Below are 18,522 nucleotides of genomic sequence, written 5' to 3'. Positions count from 1 at the left end.
TTTCTACCTACCTGTTCATTCGTTGCTGGCCTCTAACAATACTCTCTTTTCCAGCGACTTTACTTTCCCTCCCTCCATCGATTGACCCCGTATTCCCGGTCCGGTCCGCTCAAACTCCTACCCGCACACCCTATCAGATGCCTACGCAGCACCGGTCATGATCCCACGGTGGCTGCTGCTCACACTGAGCCTGCTGCTGGTATGGGCCTCACATCCAGCAGCGGCAAAGGGAAACGAGCCGAACATCGTGACCCATGAACTCGACGCTCCGCCCGCAGACCTGTTCTACTTTCACGGCACAAACACCATCCTCTACCGTGACAGGAGATCCCTTACCGCGCATGTCTCCTTCGATGGTGGTGAGGAATGGGAGACTGTCAAGGGCAACGATGGAACCATAGAAGGCACCGTTGACTTGATCTGGAGACATCCGTTCGACGACAACCGCGCGTACATCCTCGGTGAGAATGGCAAGCACTGGATCACGACCGACCAGGCCAAGTCGTGGAGACCATTCCAGGTGGACGTGTTGCCGTTCGCATCCATGCGCTCATTCCCATTGGAGTTCAATGGCTGGGATCCGAAGAAGGTCATCTTCATGGGTCTCGACTGCACCATCCTTGGCTGCCTACCCCAGACGTTCTATACCACCGACGACTTCGAGACTGTTAAGCCATTGCGCGAGATGACGCTCCAGTGTATGTGGGCCGCGAGCCGTCCGCAGTTCGCGTTGGACATAGACATGCCGAAGTCGACAGGAGACCGGATCCTCTGCGTGGTCCCTGGGTTGAAGGGGCCATTTGAGCATACCCGCACAGAGCGATTGATATATTCAGACAGCTTTTTCAAAGATGATGCCGAGGGCACCGAGGCGAAATTGGATCATGGAAAACCGCTGAGCGGTGTCAGTCTTCAGATCCGTTCTGTGTCCAAGTACATCGTGGCGCGCCTTCAGTCGCGTGGTACGCAGGAGCAGGCTTTGTACGTCAGTGATGACTCGAATGTGTGGCACCGGGCGGAGTTTGGCAAGCACCGCATTGAAGAGGATGCCTATACTATTTTGGAAAGCACCAACTATAGCATCCAGATCGACGTGCAAACTACTTGGCAGGATAACCGGATGGGCAGTCTCTTCTCGTCCAACTCCAATGGCACCTACTTTACGCAAAATATCGAGCATACGAACGAGGACCTGAATGGCTTGGTCGATTTTGAGAGAGTCACGGGGATTCATGGTATCACGATCGTCAACACGGTCAAGAACTGGGAAGAAGCTAAGAAGTCGGACTCAAATAAAAAGAAGCTTATTAGCAGTATCAGTTTTGACGATGGGAGAACATTCCAACCTCTCAAGGCTGATAAAGACGAGCTACATCTCCATTCGATGACCACCTACGCCGCGCTGCACGAGATGCCCTTGCCGGATCACCGGATGTTCTCAAGCCCGGCTCCGGGCTTGGTCATGGGTGTTGGTAACACCGGAGGTCATCTCGAGGACTATTCCAAGGGTGATCTCTATGTTTCAGACAACGCGGGTCTTACCTGGCGGCGCGCGCTCAAGGGCCCCCACCGGTACGAGTTTGGCGACCAAGGAGGTGTGATCACTGCTGTTTTGGATAGCAGCCAGACGGACAAGGTCCAATTTTCTATCGACCACGGGAAAGAGTGGGAGTCGATTTCTCTGGGGCAAAAGATCAGGCCTCTGTTCCTGGTCTCAACGCCAGATTCGACTAGCCTCAAGTTCCTGCTCGTTGGCACTTCCAGCGATGACACCACCAAAACCCTCATGTTTTTCATCGACTTCGATGGCCTGCACGAGCGCGAGTGTGGCTCTGGAGACCTTGAAGAGTGGACTGCCCGTTTGAATGAAAAGGGCGAGCCGGATTGCCTGATGGGCCAGAAACAGTTCTTCCAACGCCGCAAGGCAAACGCAGATTGCTTCATCAAGAAGGAGTTTGCCATCAGCGGCCCGGAATTCCAACTCTGCAAGTGTTCCGCTGAAGATTTCGAATGCGACTACAACTTTGTTCGCAGCGAGGACCGCAAGGAATGTGTACCGGCTGTCCCGCTGACACCCCCAGCTGGCAAGTGCAAGGATCCCAGTGATAAGTACATGGGCCCCTCGGGATGGCGACTCATCCCCGGCAACGCATGCATCCGTGAAGGTGGAGAGGATCTCGAGCGCGAGATTGAGCGCTCCTGCTCGAATGTCACGGGGCCTCCCCTCATCACCGATGGCAAGCCTCGTGCGGGAAAGCCACAGACCATCTCGGCCAAGTGGACAAATTACTTCTATCTCGAACGACAGGCCAGTAACAACGGCGTTGATGAGACTATCATGATGCTCACTGACAAATACGAACTGCATGTCTCGCGTGACCATGGCCGGAACTGGAAGCAAATCCACCCGGATGAGAAGTTTATCGAAATGGTTCAGCATCCTTACTTCAGTGATACGGCTTTCTTCCTCACCGACGGCAAGAGGGTGTACTACACTATCAACCACGGTGATTCCTTCCACTTCTTTGACGCTCCCAGTGTGCCGAACAAGGAGTACATCCGCAAGCTCGCTTTCCATGAGAAGTTCCAGGACTCCCTTATTTGGATTGGCCACAAGGACTGTGAGGGGAAGAATTGTCGCTCGCAGGCGTACGTCACCGACAAGCGAGGCGCTAGTTGGGAGCCGATGCTTATTGGAATCGCCGACGGCGGTTGTAACTTCGGATATCAGGAGGGCCGCAACAACAGCGAAAAACTGGTGATTTGCGAGCAGTATAAAGATGAGGAAAAGAACAATAACCGGCAGTTGGTTATCAGTGATGATTATTTCTCTACCATGGAGGTCAAATTCGAAAACATCGCCCGTTCCGCTACCAAGAACGGTTTCGAGGTCGTCGCCTGGTACGAAGGGGACCAGAAGGAATACCTGAACGCCAGCGTTAGCGTCGACGGCCGCACTTACGCCAACGCACACTTCCCTTTCAACATTAAGGTCCCTCAGTATACCGTCCTACCTAGCTCCCCGCACGCATTGTTCCTCCTTGTGATGGTGAACGGGGGAGGCGAACGTAGCTTCGGCTCCCTTGTCAAGAGTAACAGTAACGGCACCTACTTCGTCCAGAGTCTCGAGGGACTCAATGTCAACGACCGCGGCTACACGGACTACGATGAGTTGCAAGGCCTGGAGGGTGTGGCCATTGCCAATGTGGTTTCGAATCGGGAAGAAGTGCTGAACAAGGGTGCGGCCAAGAAGCTTCGGACTATGATCACCCACAACGACGGTGGTCAGTGGATGCTTCTGGCTCCACCGAGTAAAGATGTCGATGGCAAGAACTTCGACTGCTCCGTTACGGAGGGCAAGGGCACCGAGAAATGCGCTCTCCATTTCCACGGCTACACCGAGCGCCGCGATTACCGCGATACCCTCTACTCGGGCTCTGCCATCGGCCTGATGCTCGCGCTCGGCAACGTCGGTGAGCATCTCACCAGTGCATCTGAAGCTGATACATACCTCACCAGGGATGGCGGCATCTCATGGACGCAAGTCAAGAAGGGACAGTACATGTGGGAATTCGGCGCGGCAGGCTCGGTAATTGTGCTTGTTAGCGACCGGAAGGCAACCAAGGTTGTACACTACACGCTCGACGAAGGTATGAGCTGGCACGAGTTCCAGTTCGCCGAAAAGGAACTAGTCATCGACGATATCTCCACCGTGCCATCGGATACATCGAAGAAATTCCTGCTCTGGGGTATAGACGGCGGCAAGCGTGTCATTGTCACGCTCGACTTCAGCGGTATCTGGAGCCGCGACTGTAACGACGATGAGAGCGATTACTATAACTGGGCCCCCACTCATCCCTTCCAGGAAGAGAACTGTATCTTCGGCCATGTTGAAGAATACCACCGCAAGAAACCTGCTGCTGAGTGCTGGAATGCCTGGCGCGAGCCACACATCCACAGCATCGGGCGGAATTGCACCTGTACCCGTGCTGATTTCGAATGGTAAGCAAGAACAAGTAACCACCTATCCCAACCTAAATAGCCAACTAACACGAACCAGTGACTACAACTATGAAATTCAAACCGACGGCAGCTGTGGCCTCGTCCCGGGTCTCCAACCTCAAGACCACGTCGCACAATGCAGTCAGGATCCTGACAAGGTTGAATACTGGGAACCAACCGGCTACCGCCGAATCCCGCAGACAACCTGCGAAGGCGGCCTCCTCCTAGACCAAGATGTGTCAAAGCCATGCCCTAACAAAGAAGAAGAATACCAAAAGAAGCACGGTATCAGCGGAACAGGCCTCTTCTTCGCGATCGTGACTCCTATCGCCGTTGCCGTCGCCGTCGGCTGGTACGCGTACACGCACTGGGACGGCAAATTCGGCCAGATCCGACTGGGCGATAGCGGGGGCTCGCAGAGCTGGTTGTCCAGGGACTCGATGCTGGTCGCGGTGCCTGTGGCGATTATCGCGGGTATTGTTGCGGTTGCGCAGTCCCTGCCCTTACTTGTTAAGAGTCTGGCGCGGAGCTCGTCTGGGTTGTTCGGGAGACGGGGGATGCAGAGACCTTATGCTACGCGGGGCTCGTTTGCGGCGAGGAGGGGAGATTATTCTTCTGTGGTTGATGATGAGGATGAGTTGCTTGGAGCTGATGATTTTGACGATGAAGAGGACCAGGCTTAGGCTTGGTTTTGGAGGTTATGGTTATGGTTTTTAAGTATTGGGATTTTGATATAGCTGCCTTTTGGGGGTTTCCAGTTGGAAATGATCTTTTTGGTTTGACTCTTGCGACATTATGAGCGTGCCATGGACCTTTTTTTGCTCTTTTCTTGCTGGTATTCGGTTTGTGTACGTTGTGGTAGGGCTCTCCAGGGCTATATATCTCCCATTGAACAAAGCAGGATACATTTCAATATATTGCCTTAGGTAAACACCTTGTAAATGAATTCAATTCCACTAGATATCAAACTCCAATTCATACCTTCAACCCCCTCGCCCTCTTTTCTTTGATATCCATGAACTCCGTAAACACATACCTCTCCCTATTTAAGATGGCTGGGGCCGAAAGAGTCGGGGAGCAACTGGGCTTATCAGCAGAGAATCCACGAGATATAGAACAGATATATATCCAAATAGAAAGGAGAAAAAAGATAAGAAACCCACCTCCTCCATAGTCATGACTTTATGATTTCCCTCCCCGTCGTACATGTACACCGGGAAAGAAGGCGAGGTGAACTCGCGAATACTGTATCCAAATAAGTCAATCAGAAGAAGAAGAAGAAGGAGAAGAAGAAGAAGGAGAAGAAAACCCACAATTGTCTACACATCCCACAAGGCGACGCAGCGGGCTTGATATCCGTCGCGACAGCCAGAGCCTTGAAATCTCTGTGGCCGGCGACCTGTGGAAGTTAGCAAGAGTCCAGACATGAGGCTGATGTACATGATAATGACAATGATAGAGAACAACCAAAGTAATAGACCAGAAAACGAGAACATGGAACATACAATAGCAGCGCCAATGGTCACACGCTCAGCACACGTTCCGACTGGATAGGAGGCATTTTCGACGTTAGCGCCGGTGATGAACTCGCCCGATGCTGTGAGGATGCATGCTCCGACACGGAATTTGGAGTATGGGCCTGAGATGGTGTTAGTTTGAGGTTATGATTCTCTGTGAACTAGGATCTGGGTATCTGGTGATTGTGCTGCTTTAAAGAGGGGGGAAAGGGTCATACAGTAGGCAGTCGCTTTGGCGTCAATGGCCTTGGTGGACAAAGTTGTCAGTTCCTGGGCTGTAATTGTGTGAGCCATGATAGTTGAGATGGGAGATGTTTTTGAGGGAGATGAGGGAGATGAGGGGGAGGAGGGGAAGCTTTTCTGATAGACGATAGGCGATTTTATGCAGAGATGTGGTTATGGGATATTGGTATTGGCTATTGGATATTGGCTATTTATAGCTACTATAAATCCATTTAATTCATGAGTTTAGATTTGAGATACTTGGATATTTGGATATTTGGATATTTGCATATTCGAATATTTACTTTGATATAGAAGCCCGAAATGGTAGTTATATGTACGTGCTACAAGGAGAATATCAGAATATCACTATAATACATCCGATCCCACTTGATCTAGCATGCCATATACACTGAATCTCCAAATTAAACTGATATTCCCCTGATATTCTCCTGGTATTCCACAGCTATTCCGATATCCACGCAGAGATGCCTAGATGGGAATGACTAAGCACCGTCCCCCGCCCGCTATACCGAACATACGATATGTGTAAACATTCGCATAGCTTCAAAAAAGACACTCATCTCCAAACATGTTTAATTTAGGCGTCCAGGTCATCAACGGCCAAAAGACCTTTATACCACTAGGTAAGTCTATCCAGTTTTGTACCAGCACCACCCCATCTTACCAATGCAACAGAGAACAATCCAGAGGTCCATACGCATCTATGTAAGAACCTCGGAGTATCCCCGAGCCTCACATTCCATGATATCCTCTCCACTACCCCAGAAATGCTCTCCTGGATCCCACGACCTGTAAACGCCCTCATCCTCCTCTGCGATAAACCCATCTACCTCGCCGCCCGGTCTCGTGTCGAACACAGTATACCCGAGTATCTCGGCAGCGGGGCCGACGAGCCCGTGCTGTGGATGAAGCAGACGATCGGACATGCGTGTGGGCTGATGGCATTACTGCATGTGGTGACCAATTTGGAGAATGGGAAATATGTCCTGGCGGGATCAGAGCTGGAGAAGATTGTGAAGCGGGCGGTTGGGCTGGGGCCGGTGGAGAGGGCGCGGCTCTTGTATGATTCGAGGTTTCTGGAAGAGGCGCATATGGATGCGGCGTCGGAGGGGTCCTCGATTGTACCTTTGCCGCAGGAGGAATGTGGATTTCATTTTATTGCTTTTGTTAAGAAAGATGGGAAGGTCTGGGAATTGAATGGAGGGATGAACGGTCCATTATTGCGAGGTGAATTGGAGGGGGACTTGTTGGGAGAGGAAGGGCTGGATATGACGGTAAGGGAGTTTTTAAGTGCTGCCGACACGGAAGTTCATAGGGGAATGAGTATTATTGCCGTGAATAATACGATGTGACTTATTCCAGGGTCTTCTTGTCTTGATTGTCCTGATTGTCTCTGTTGTCTCTGTTGTTCTGCTGTGGGGATGATATTGATATATGTGACGTCATATCTATATCAAATCCGGGGTTGAGGTGAATCCCGAAGCCCTCGAGATCTTAGAAATCTTAAGAAATCTTAGAAATCATGCCATATCGCACTTCAATGCCTCGGAATTGACTACTTAAAGGACGCTGTACCTAGCACTAACCATTAATCACAAGTCTATCATCTATACTCCCAGACTAACCTGCAATGACTTCAATTCTCGTCACCGGAGCCACAGGGAAACAAGGAGGCTCCCTAATCAACAACCTTCTGAAGAAAAATGCTTCTTTCAAGATCCTCGCCGTGACCCGCGACATCAATTCCGCTTCGGCGAAGGAACTTGCCCAGAAGTCTTCCAGTATCACATTGATCCAAGGCAACCTCGACGACCCAGCGGCCATCTTCAAGAATGCAGAGCGAGTTTGGGGTGTGTTCAGCGTGCAAGTACGTCCCCGAAATAAACAATCTCCTAAATATATAAACCCAATTTTGACCAATGAAACAGACCACCAATCCTAGAAACGACGATGAGAGACGCCAGGGAATCGCTCTGATAGACGAGTCTATCAAACAAGGCGTCAAGCACTTTGTGTACAGCTCTGTCGACCGCGGTGGCGAGAAGTCAGACCGAAACCCAACCGCCATCCCGCATTTCATTTTCAAACATGAGATCGAGAAGCATCTCATGGAGAAAGCAAAAGGGACCGATATGCAATGGACGATTCTCCGTCCCGTTGCCTTCTTCGAGAACTTCACGCCGGATTACTTCGGGAAGGTGTTTACAACGGCATGGCAGATGACACTGAAGGGCAAACCTCTGCAACTGATAGCGACGAGTGACATTGGGTTCTTCGCTGCCAGGGCATTTATGAATACCGGGGAGTCGAAGAATCGTGCCTTCTCACTTGCTGGGGATGAATTGACGTTTGAACAGATGTCGGAGATTTTCAAGGATTTGACTGGCAAGAATGTGCCGACTACTTTCAGGATTCCAGTTTGGTTGATGATGGCTGCCGTCAAGGATTTGGGTGTCATGTTCAGATGGTTTCGGGATGAGGGATATGGTGCAGATGTTCCGGCTGTGAAAAGGTTGAATCCCAGCTTGAAGACATTCGGGGATTGGTTGAAGGAGGATAGCCAATTCGAGACACTATAGGGTTGAAGGTTGTGTGTGATATTGTAAAGTACTAGTTATTGTGGAATTAATGTGTTGACAAAGACACCTCTCTGTATACTTGCCCTGTTAGGAAAAAGACATAAAAAAAAAGACGATGGCCTAAAATAAGGACCCAGAAAGCCAGTCCAGACCAGAGAAAAGCAAACCAGAATCGGTGTCACCCAATCCAAGAAACTCATCGGACAAAGCCTCTTGGCTGAATGGTGCCTGGCCATCCTGCTCTTGCCTGCTAGCCCGTGATGCGGCCGTGCGTGCCATGAGCCGATCCAAGGGCTTCTGAAGCATAGCATCAGTCCGCGGCATATCATGCTGCCACGAGCTATATATTTTGGTCACGACATCCCAAGCATGGTCAGTCTCGGGGCTAAGTGGACGCAAGCATAGCTCCGAAAGTATAAAAGCGACCACATGCCATTCCTTGAAGCTTGTACATAACCAGCTCCACTGCGGTGTTCCTTCGTTGGTGTGCAGGAGATAGGAGAATTGTGCAAGCTCGAGGGCGGTCTCGAATACACGGTCGTCGTGGCGGAAGGACTTCACGTCCGAGGCTCCGGACTGGAACTGGGTCGCCAGCCACGCCTTGGAGAGTTGGAGTCGCACAACAGTTGCAACCACCCAATGGATCGGGATATCCAGGTTGAAATGATCGATATACTGTTCATGAAGCCTTTTCCCTAAAGCCGTGACGAGATTCTCGCGGTCGTGCGTAGACATATCCGAGTATCCACACTGACGCGGCCAGAGTATTCCCGTCATGATCTGACAGGTCATGATGCAGATGGTGATATTTGTGAAGCCAGTCTTTGGCAGTGGCCAATCCGTCATACACAAGGCAATGTCATCATCATCAATATTACTGGGAAACTGGGTGTCGAACATTTCAGGTCTAATCTGAGTATCGACACCTTGGTCTCCCGAAGACAACATGTCAAGCATGCAGATATGCCACCATAACCGACGGCGCATCTCTGTTTCGAAGGGTGGCAATGCAAAATTCCGCCCATCGCGATGGACTCCTTGTGCTTGTGCAACCCGTATCACGACGGCAGATTCGGCCCATACAAGTCGTGTATCACCGCCGACTCGATAACATAACAAGAACAGAACGGCCGCTTGAAGAGCAGACAAGCTCTGAGAACTGATGAAGTTGGCTCGGCGAAGCCCCTGGCTCACTGCTCGCCTGCAGTCCTGGATGGCTGTATCCCGGTCGACGTCGAGTACTGAAGGGCATATGTGCGCTTTCATGCTAGCCACAGCGGCATAACACACGGAGAATAGTAATGCCTCATCTGAGGGCGATAAGTCACTGCCAGCACAGGCGTCTTGGACTATCCTTGCCATGGTGGCTTGGTGGAGTATGACAATCAATGGTGCCACGTTTTCTTGGTATGTTCTCCATAGTGCGTCCATTCTTGCTGGTTGAAAATAATGGAGGCGAAAATAGTCGAGAGACCAGGTGAAGTCGTGATCTCCAAGAATTCCACCCTCTACGAGGATAGTGGGGTTATAAGTTGCATCGAGTGAATATGGCTCATCATCTGAAGGGCTTTCAATAATATCACGGAGTTCAGAGATCTGCACAGTAAATCAGTTTTGACAGCTATACAATACCAGTAGTAACCATGTCCCACCTTTTGTCCCAGTGCAACAGAAGCCTCATCACTGACGTACCGACTCTTTCCCTCTTTGAGAACCAGCAACTCTGTCTTTTTGACTGTCTTTTGCAGATTCGGATCGTCGTCCAAGTCCGTATGGTCGGTATCCGGGTGGCAGCGCGTTGAACGGAGTTGCTCAACCTCTTCTTCAAGATGCTTTAGGCGAGTGAGTAACTCACTGACTGGAGGTCTATTTAATGTCTGCCTTGTTCTCTTTGGACCTGGAAAGGTGCACTGCACTCCGGCTTTCACACATATGCTGCAGGGATGTACTTTATCGCACCGCACTTTTCTTTGGCTGCAACGCAAGCAGCTACGTTTATTCAACTGGCCAGATGATGAGGCTGATATATTGCGCTCGACATCGGACATGTTTACTGATAGTAGGTGTAGGTAGAGAGAACCCTCCAGGGCTCCAGGGCTGTCCGGGAGGGATCTTACGTAACCTCCGAATTCCTCCAGGGCTCCAGGGCTACAAGGCTGTAAAGAATACCATCTCCAGTCCTTGGGGCTGGCTTTGGGGTCTTTCTTCGGGATTTATATAATGGGAGAATCGAGTCCGAAAGGTTCGAAGTGGTAAGCATTGGACCGGAAGTTATATTTGCAACATCCGAATTCTATATTGTATACAAAGAAAAGAAAAACAGACAAATCAAGATGACCGAAAAAAAGCTCAGATTAAATATCGTTCACCATATCCGTATACCGAATGGTTAACGCCTTTAACCTCAATTGACGTGTGAAGGATCCTGGGAGTGGCATAGCTGAAGATGCTTGGTCGTACATCAAGCCAAGCCCGCACGATTCGATGCCTCAGAAATTGAGCATGGAAAACCTTGCCGGATATCGTTGAACGGCTGATTTTGGAAATAGGAGACTGGTGGTTTGGGCGTTGGAGTCGTCGAGAAGGGGAGGTAAAAGTGAAAGTGAAGAAGAGTGAAGAACCGTGTTTGAATGTATTCGGGGTATAGCGCACGCCAAAATCCAAAGAGTCAGGTACTGAAAAATCCAAAAGGAAAATGGGGGCCAACATGGTCGTCCAACCTCAGTTAGACCCGATAGAATGACAAATTTCTATATGCAGACTGTAGCAGCCTTTCTTTTTGCTTTTCATCCAAAATATTGCCGTAATCCTTCATAAACAGTGAAAATAAAAGCCGAGCTGGGCGCCGAGCGCGCGCAGGTGATCCCGCACCCGCGGTACATGCCCTTGAGCCCTTGCTGCTTCCAGAGAGCCTTGGTCTCGCCCCAGAATGTCTGTTGCTGAGCATGGACCGGCAGTTGTGAGATGTCCACAGTCTGCATGCGGGACTTGATTGTATCGGCCGGGTAAAACAGGAAGTTATAGCTGATTCCAGCCGTTGCTCCTGCGATCATTTGTTGGTGGATAGGGAGCGAGTCGGAGGTAAATTGCGGGTCCGACTTGTTATACTTGCGGAAGAGCGATGATACGCCCTCGTATCCGCCGAACCACGCTGCGCTCCCGCCAGTTTCCCGGATCAAGGTTCCCATCTGACCCCGCCAGAATCCTGCCAGCCCTTCATGTCGGAAAATGCCTGCGACGATGGCCACCGGGCCGGGTTTGAGGCCTGCTGATTCCGCGGGGACCTGCATCCTGCACTTCACCAGTTCAATTGGTGTAAGTACCAGCGAGGTGACCGAGCCGGATAGAGCTCCGCTAGCAATGAGAGCGACGAATGGTAGGTGTTCAACGCCTGGGTAGACCGTCGCGCGCAGAGCATCCTGGATGAGACGATAACTGAAGAAGAGACAGCTGGTCTCCACGGCAGCTCCGGTCATGGGGGCACTGATGCCTCTGTATAGTCCCCGGAGGCCATCGGCTCGGAAGGACTGGCGGAAACAATCCAGTGGTCCCGTATATCGGAGAGGAAGGTGTTCAGGTTGTGACTGTAGTCGGACCTTGACGGTATCAAAGGGGTACTCGATGAGTTTGCCTGCCATTCCTGCCGACTTTTGGAAGGTGTCAGTCTAAATCCCCCACGTGCATGTGCCAAGGACTTCCTTACCGATCCAAATATGATATCCTTCATCGCCTCAAGGCCCTGATTGGGCGGGAGCGATGGCAGCTCCATCGGTTCACTGATGATCGCATGCTCTGCCGCCATCAAGAAAGGGGGGAAATGACAAAGTAAGAGAGTGTTATCGAGGGATCATGGTAAGATGGGGGAATCAAAGGTATAAGTAGTGAGTGAAATGCACTTGGACTGGTGGGGGGGGGGGGGCGGTGTAACGAGGGATTTGATGGGCCTACAGGGTGCCAAGCCACCGTGCAGAAGCTAACGAAGAGAAAGGAAACGAAGCCAGACCAAAATCAGGAGGAAAGAGTAAAAAAATAATAATAAACAGCCTGTAAGAGGGAGTTAAGAGTGGGAAATGGGAAAAAAAAAGGTGGAGTCAGGAAATTTGGGCCGAAGCATTTTCTCTCACGGACGCCAAGACATTTTATCAGATCGAGATAATCAATGAGGGAAAAACTCGGTCTCCGTTTTTGTCTCTCTTCTTTGGCTTCACGTTTCCTTCACCCCATCCCACTTTCTTGAATCTTCTTGGAATTCCCTTTTTTTCCAAGTCACATATCCTATCATGTCTACCTCAACGGCTACTCCTGTCGCGCCTCCGACCGGCATGCGGAAAAATGGTAAGTGAGAGGGAAAAAAAAAAAAAAATCAATGCCTAGTCCCCACTTGCTGTCCCTCATCTCCCCGACTAACCCCATCGGACTTTCAGGTAAAAACTGGCATGGTACCAAGAAAGCTTTCCGCCCTACTGCGGGTTTGACCTCATACGCTAAGCGTCAAGAGCTCAAGAAGCATAACGATGCTGTCAAGGAACTTGAACGTGAGATGAAGGAGGAGCAGGAGGCTGAACGAAAGGTATGTCGATCCGAATCCTTTTCTCTCTTGATCTGTCTCACTTCTTGGTCATTTTGTGTCCTTGTCTGGTCTCCATCTCTTGTCAACCTGTCTTCCCATAATGATGTTATTATCTCCGACAACACATCACTTCCCAAGATGGTATCACTGACCGATGAAACCCCTCCAGGCCCGTATCCAGCGCATCAAGGACCGCCGAGAAGCCAAGGAGGAGAAGCTACGTTACGAGAAGATGGCCGAGAAGATGCACCACAAGAGACTCGACCGTCTCAAGCGCAGAGAGAAGCGCAACAAGCTGCTCAGCTCTTGAGGCTGATCACGATCTTCTCTATATCTCCGCCATAACATCTCTCCATCTCCTCCAGGACTGCATTGTGTGTATATACGTCGGCTTGTTGAGGCTTCTTCCTTCTTCCTTGTCCCTGGCGGGAAAGACTGGGCACTCATTCCGGCGTGGGCTATTCGATTACAGGCGTTTTTTCTGAGGTTAGGTCATAGGTCACTACTAGCGAGCAAGACAAATGTTTTTATATAGTCACAATCTATTCTTTAGCGTAATCATTTGTCTGGCACAGTATGGGCAGTAGGGAGGACGAATATCAGCTGCAGAGTCGCTCATCGGTCCTCGGCCTTGGCGTCATCGATCCCCCCAAACTCCACACTCCAAGCGCAACACCAAGCCTCCAAGCTTCTCTCGCTTCCCCAAGCTTTCTTCCCAGAATGCACCGCCATGGAACCTCCATATAAATACGCACCATTCTCAACATCCCGAGCAGCCTCCGCCACATTCCCATCCACCCAAACCCCCACCCGGAGCCAGGACCAAAACCAGCAAGCCAGCGGCCTCCAATCCAAATCCGAGGACTTCTCCAGATTCAGCAGTCAAGAAAGCCGCCAAACAGACCGAAGAAAGTCCCGCCGCTCGCGCCGGAATGGCTCTGATGACCGCCAAATCTCCCCAAAAGGAGAGCATCGAATTGGCCCATCCCCATCCCCTCGGTCGCAGGAGCCATCCACGTTCGATAGCTTGAGGTCCAACCGTCACAAATACAGCAAGTCGCGGGACTTGCGCTTCCCTAACCCCATGAGCCACCTGACTTCCTCGGCGAGCGCGAGGGGATTGCTCCCTACATGGTCGGGAGGGAAGGATAAGGACCGCGAGGGCGATGATGGGTTGTTGAGGCCGATTACGAGAGAGACGACCCGGAGTCGCTGGGGGTCTGAATCGACTACTGCTATGTCGGATGGTCGAAAGGGGAATATGCTCGATACGCCTGGGCAGCATGAGCAATTGGCGCCTATCTGCCGGCATGAGATTCTGTCTATGGATGACCTGGAGAAGGTTAAAAAGCGGAGGAAGCTAGGCGAGGAGTATGTTTTTTTACCCGCTTTTCCTTTTGGCTTCTTTGGGCACATAGAATTGACTAGCGACCGTTTCAAGGTATCTACGGTCCGCGTTGACTTCAATTGGGACGTTAGCGACAGACGTCACCCGTCGGCTGGACTACACCTATTACAATCTGCTTGAGAAAATCACAGCGCTCAACTCGACTATCTCGTCGTTCCAGGATCTGTCCGACTCGGCATCGACACTGCTCAACGACTTCGAACATGAAACGGCTGACTTGGACCAGGATATCCGCAAACAGCTCAATGACCTCAAAGGCTTCGAACCACAGATACAAAAGGCCGATGCGTTAGAACAACGCATGAAAGCGGGCCGACAGCGCGTCGAGGAACTAGGCAAACGACTCGAGACCGTACGACACGAGATCGATAACTGGGAGCAGCGGGAAACGGAATGGCAAACCCGGACTAGTCGTCGACTACGCATCTTCTGGGGCATTGTCATAAGTGCGCTACTGGTGCTCGTACTCGCTCTAGTCCTCCAGAACTGGCCACAATTCTGGTCTCCCCACCCTGAGGCGTCACGTTTGACAGCGTCGAACCACTCTTCGCCCTCTGTGCCACCTCAATCCGAGGCGTGGGACGAGGTCCTTGGTCTCGCGGGAAGAGGTTCAGGGTCTGATGCAGGGCCTGCTCGATATCCGACCAACCTTGCAGATCGTCGCGAGGGCCTGGACAAGGCTGGTCCCACTTCGACGGTCCGATCAGGGCATGATGCAGCAGCTGCGAAACATGATGCTCTGAGTGTGCTGGATGAATTATGAAATTTCTCTTTGTGCTCTGGACCCTTGACCTAGACCAATTCCCTAATCCGACCTAGCTTGTGCTTCCATGGGTTTCTGGGTTTTGGTTTGTCCTTGAATTGTCTTCAATTTGTACTTTTATTTTAGATTTATGTCATGATACCCAGTCCGCAATTCGTGTTCGTCATTATACCATGGGAGCCTCGCTCTTCTTTTTCTTCTTGTCTTCAATCAATTCGATATTGGACGCCGGGATCTGCTTGCCGTGGATCTCAAGGAGCCATTCACGCAGGTCGTCACTGACATCACCCTGGACGGTGATTTCCTCAATACCTGCAGGCGAGCGAGTCACCGAAGAACCTGTAGCAAACTTCTTGCCCAGGTCCTTTGCAATCTTCTTGTTCTCCAGTCCGAAGACCTCCAGTCCAATCACGACTGTCACAAACTTGCGCTTGTTCCGCTCAACGCGTTTGATCAAGATCTTGGAGGCGGCCTTCCGCTCGCTATCGCGTGCTTCATTGGCGGCAGCTTTGGCCTCCTTTTTGGCGGCGTCTTTGGCGGCGCGTTCTTGCGCTGAGACGGAGAGTGTGGAGAGGTTGGCATTCAGAGCATCTGATGGAAACCCAGTGTTAGATTATCGGTATTTCTCAATTTCCGGGCCTGTGGATTCCCAGATTCAGGTGATAGCGAGTCAAGTCGCATGGGAGCTTCATACCTTCAGAATATAGTTTGTCCCACAGATCCGACTCGTTCTCCTTGAGCCATTCTTCGCATTTCTTAGCGGTACCTCCAAACTCGCAGTACTAGACAAGAACCCCGCACGTCAGAAACATATTGGGATCGCCAATGGAAGTATAATTCAGATAGCAAATTATGCAGGCTCTGCGGGCGCTTTCTAGTGGCTAGTGGCTATGCCACGCACGAAGCCGGGGCCCCGATGATGAGAAGCAAGAGCGGGGAAAGGGCCCTTCACTTCTGGGGGAACTGAGAACTGGGACCGTGGGGGAAAGCTCGAAGGTCATACCTCGGGGGGTAATGTGCAGACTATCCGGATCAGCGCTATATTCTCAAACGAATTGGAGTTGTGGTTTGCGCCACGGGGGTCCTCACCTCCACAGTAAACAACATGTCTTGCCTGTACAACTGGGGCTGTTTCTACCTCAGCCATGATGTATGAAAATAATACCTTGGTAAATTGGTATTGGTCTAGACTGTTTTCTTCCCAGAAGCATATGGCGGGGGGGCGGAGGGGCAGTTCTGCCAGCTAAGCTGGTTTGGGATATCACGTGCAATGACGGTTGTCTCCTGAGATCTACAACATACCTAGCTATACCCTCCATGGCTGCTGTTTCAAGTGGCAGACTAAGCCAAAGTGGTAGTTATGTGGTGCTTAATTGCTCATTATGGGACCATGTTACATGCTCAGCTAGGAATGGCTTTTTTAATCTCACGCCAAGTCCAGATTTTTGGACCAACGTCACTCATCACGACATTGCATATCATTGCCAATCTCTCCTTTGTCCAACCTCCCCAGAATGGAGGGGCCACGTCCCTTATCCCCCGGTTGACTGAAACTGGGAAGTTGGGGGGAGGGGGGGTCCGATGCAGAAAAACCCCTCGATACGAGCCGTTTAATGTGCAGCTGCCATTACGATAGAGGGCCAGGACGGGGCGCCCCAATTGGTGCCTCGGTTGACGATAGATCCGCAGATGGCTGATAAGAGAGTCAATTGCAATCTTGCAACCCCTGTCTTGTCTTGCGTTTTATATTTGGGGATGTCAAGACCGGTTTCCGCCAGCTAGCCTGCGTTATCAAGACCCTCGGAAGCGAAGCAGGCGAAGACAGAGTGGTTAAGTTACCCCTGTAGATGTGAGTGTTGATGACATGCGTCCAAAGCCATTGCAGAGACCTTCTCGGATATGATTGACTGATACCGTCGGGGGCCAATGATGATCGAATATGGACAAACGTTAAAAGAGGCCCGTGAGGAGAGAGCACATCGCACTAGCGCTACAGATCCTCCACCGAGAGGGAGTTGATGGGCCAGAACATACAATGTTATCGGATTAGACTATACCTAGGTAGACAGAGTTTCAGGTTTCCAGTTCCAGTTCCAGATACAAAGGGTCTGAACACAAGTACTTAGCACGAGCGGTTATCACTGGCTTGCGATTTGCATCGACGGCGTCTCCCAAGAACCAAGAGGGTTTTGGCCAATGACACTACTGAATTGCCCAGATGTTATGCAAGCGCACAGACAAAGGCAATTCTGTGTATGTTGTAGGTTTCTTTTTCTTTTTCTTTTTTTTTTTTTTTTCCTGTGTCATGTTTGGCGCTGTCGAGCACTATCTTGCATATTCTCGAGCTGTCCGTGCATGTGTACAACATTTGAAGTTAAGTTGGAAACTGAAATTGAAATTGAAATTGGACGGGACCTCGGGAGAATCTCAAAAGTCGAAGATGTCAATGGCTGAAGCCAAATTCTGTCACCACTCTATCTCTTATAACCCTCTTAAAAGGGCGTTCCCATCTGTGCTTTTAGCTTCGGCTCGTATCTCCGGTCGATCATGGCTAACTTTTCCTTCTTTTCTTTTTTTTCCTTTTGGTATCTGGTTTGACAATGGTCTCTGATTCTGTGTCTAAAGTACAAGGATTCTAGAAAAAGTGCCTCGGTTTGCCTCGGTTCTGCCTGTGACCGATCCCTGGTCAAAATATCCCAATATCCCAATATCCCAATCTATTCAAAAGTCCAAACTGTTGTGGATCAAAAGGGGTCCGACTCTCTCTCGAAAACTAAAGTGCTCAGGCCCTGATGCATAGGCTCTGGGCCGGGCTCCCGTGATACTCCGATGATTCCGTAGATAATACCTGTTACATATGTAGGTAGTTTATAGTATCCATCTTCAAAACTATATAGGTACATAACTATATAGGCATAAGTATTATAGGTATTTCTATTTGAACTCTATAGAATACTCTTACTCTGTGTATACTCTATGCCCACCTAGACGCATACGTACATTCCAACTAAAAAACCACTTGCATATCCGGTGGAGAAGAAACGGTTGATCGTGCGGTCTAGATGATCTGGTATTTTATTATTTTATTATTTTATTGTATAAGATACATACCTAGGTATAATACTATGTAATAGTAATAGTAATAATAGCTAACTACTTAGGTAACTAGTCTACTTTCTAGTCTAACCTTCCTAGTTATACTAGCTAGTTAACTATGTTGTAGTTAACTAATAGACCTAGACCCAAGACCTAACTAGAACTAGAAATAGATTGAATTGTGGCAACTTCTATTGAAATATATAAATATATAAGTATATAAACATATATCCTTTATTCTTAATATTCTTTATAACTTGATCTTCTTTGAATCCAAACTTGTTATTTGCTTTTTTCCCTTTAACCTCTCCAATTCCCCCAATTCCCCAGAATCCCCCCAG

At 50.1% G+C, this 18,522-nt stretch overlaps 7 protein-coding genes across 7 annotated transcripts; 4 read left to right on the top strand and 3 right to left on the bottom strand.

Moving 5' to 3' along the window:
• Window positions 1-157: 157 nt before the first annotated feature.
• N7525_011530 (vacuolar protein sorting/targeting protein 10) lies at window positions 158-4,685 on the top strand (the record flags this gene model as incomplete). Its single annotated transcript, XM_002560475.2, has 2 exons — window positions 158-4,002; window positions 4,061-4,685. 2 exons carry the CDS (start codon window positions 158-160, stop codon window positions 4,683-4,685), a joined length of 4,470 nt encoding a protein of 1,489 aa, XP_002560521.2.
• Window positions 4,686-5,044: 359 nt separating this feature from the next.
• Window positions 5,045-5,813, bottom strand: N7525_011529 (cytidine deaminase; the record flags this gene model as incomplete). Its single annotated transcript, XM_061215519.1, has 5 exons — window positions 5,045-5,088; window positions 5,162-5,247; window positions 5,316-5,401; window positions 5,508-5,641; window positions 5,738-5,813. The coding sequence occupies 5 exons, from the start codon at window positions 5,811-5,813 to the stop codon at window positions 5,045-5,047; spliced, it is 426 nt and encodes a 141-aa protein (XP_061068031.1).
• Window positions 5,814-6,333: 520 nt separating this feature from the next.
• On the top strand, window positions 6,334-8,344 carry N7525_011528 (uncharacterized protein; the record flags this gene model as incomplete). Its single annotated transcript, XM_002560477.2, has 4 exons — window positions 6,334-6,388; window positions 6,441-7,088; window positions 7,427-7,632; window positions 7,694-8,344. 4 exons carry the CDS (start codon window positions 6,334-6,336, stop codon window positions 8,342-8,344), a joined length of 1,560 nt encoding a protein of 519 aa, XP_002560523.2.
• A 120-nt stretch (window positions 8,345-8,464) lies between these two features.
• On the bottom strand, window positions 8,465-12,146 carry amcA (putative mitochondrial ornithine carrier protein AmcA/Ort1; the record flags this gene model as incomplete). Its single annotated transcript, XM_002560480.2, has 4 exons — window positions 8,465-9,940; window positions 9,997-10,176; window positions 11,164-11,991; window positions 12,048-12,146. The coding sequence occupies 4 exons, from the start codon at window positions 12,144-12,146 to the stop codon at window positions 8,465-8,467; spliced, it is 2,583 nt and encodes an 860-aa protein (XP_002560526.2).
• A 478-nt stretch (window positions 12,147-12,624) lies between these two features.
• On the top strand, window positions 12,625-13,404 carry N7525_011526 (CGR1 family protein; the record flags this gene model as incomplete). Its single annotated transcript, XM_002560481.2, has 3 exons — window positions 12,625-12,679; window positions 12,769-12,914; window positions 13,084-13,404. 3 exons carry the CDS (start codon window positions 12,625-12,627, stop codon window positions 13,222-13,224), a joined length of 342 nt encoding a protein of 113 aa, XP_002560527.1. The 3' UTR covers window positions 13,225-13,404.
• A 240-nt stretch (window positions 13,405-13,644) lies between these two features.
• Window positions 13,645-15,085, top strand: N7525_011525 (uncharacterized protein; the record flags this gene model as incomplete). Its single annotated transcript, XM_002560482.1, has 2 exons — window positions 13,645-14,285; window positions 14,356-15,085. 2 exons carry the CDS (start codon window positions 13,645-13,647, stop codon window positions 15,083-15,085), a joined length of 1,371 nt encoding a protein of 456 aa, XP_002560528.1.
• A 166-nt stretch (window positions 15,086-15,251) lies between these two features.
• Window positions 15,252-16,232, bottom strand: tma22 (putative RNA binding protein Tma22; the record flags this gene model as incomplete). Its single annotated transcript, XM_061215518.1, has 3 exons — window positions 15,252-15,676; window positions 15,780-15,867; window positions 16,089-16,232. The coding sequence occupies 3 exons, from the start codon at window positions 16,230-16,232 to the stop codon at window positions 15,252-15,254; spliced, it is 657 nt and encodes a 218-aa protein (XP_061068030.1).
• Window positions 16,233-18,522: the final 2,290 nt, after the last annotated feature.

Source organism: Penicillium rubens (assembly GCF_028828025.1).
Source record: "Penicillium rubens strain IBT 27055 chromosome Unknown utg000004l_segment0_segment0, whole genome shotgun sequence".
Classification (NCBI taxonomy): domain Eukaryota; kingdom Fungi; phylum Ascomycota; class Eurotiomycetes; order Eurotiales; family Aspergillaceae; genus Penicillium; species Penicillium rubens.
This window is presented reverse-complemented; position numbering and strand designations above follow the sequence as displayed.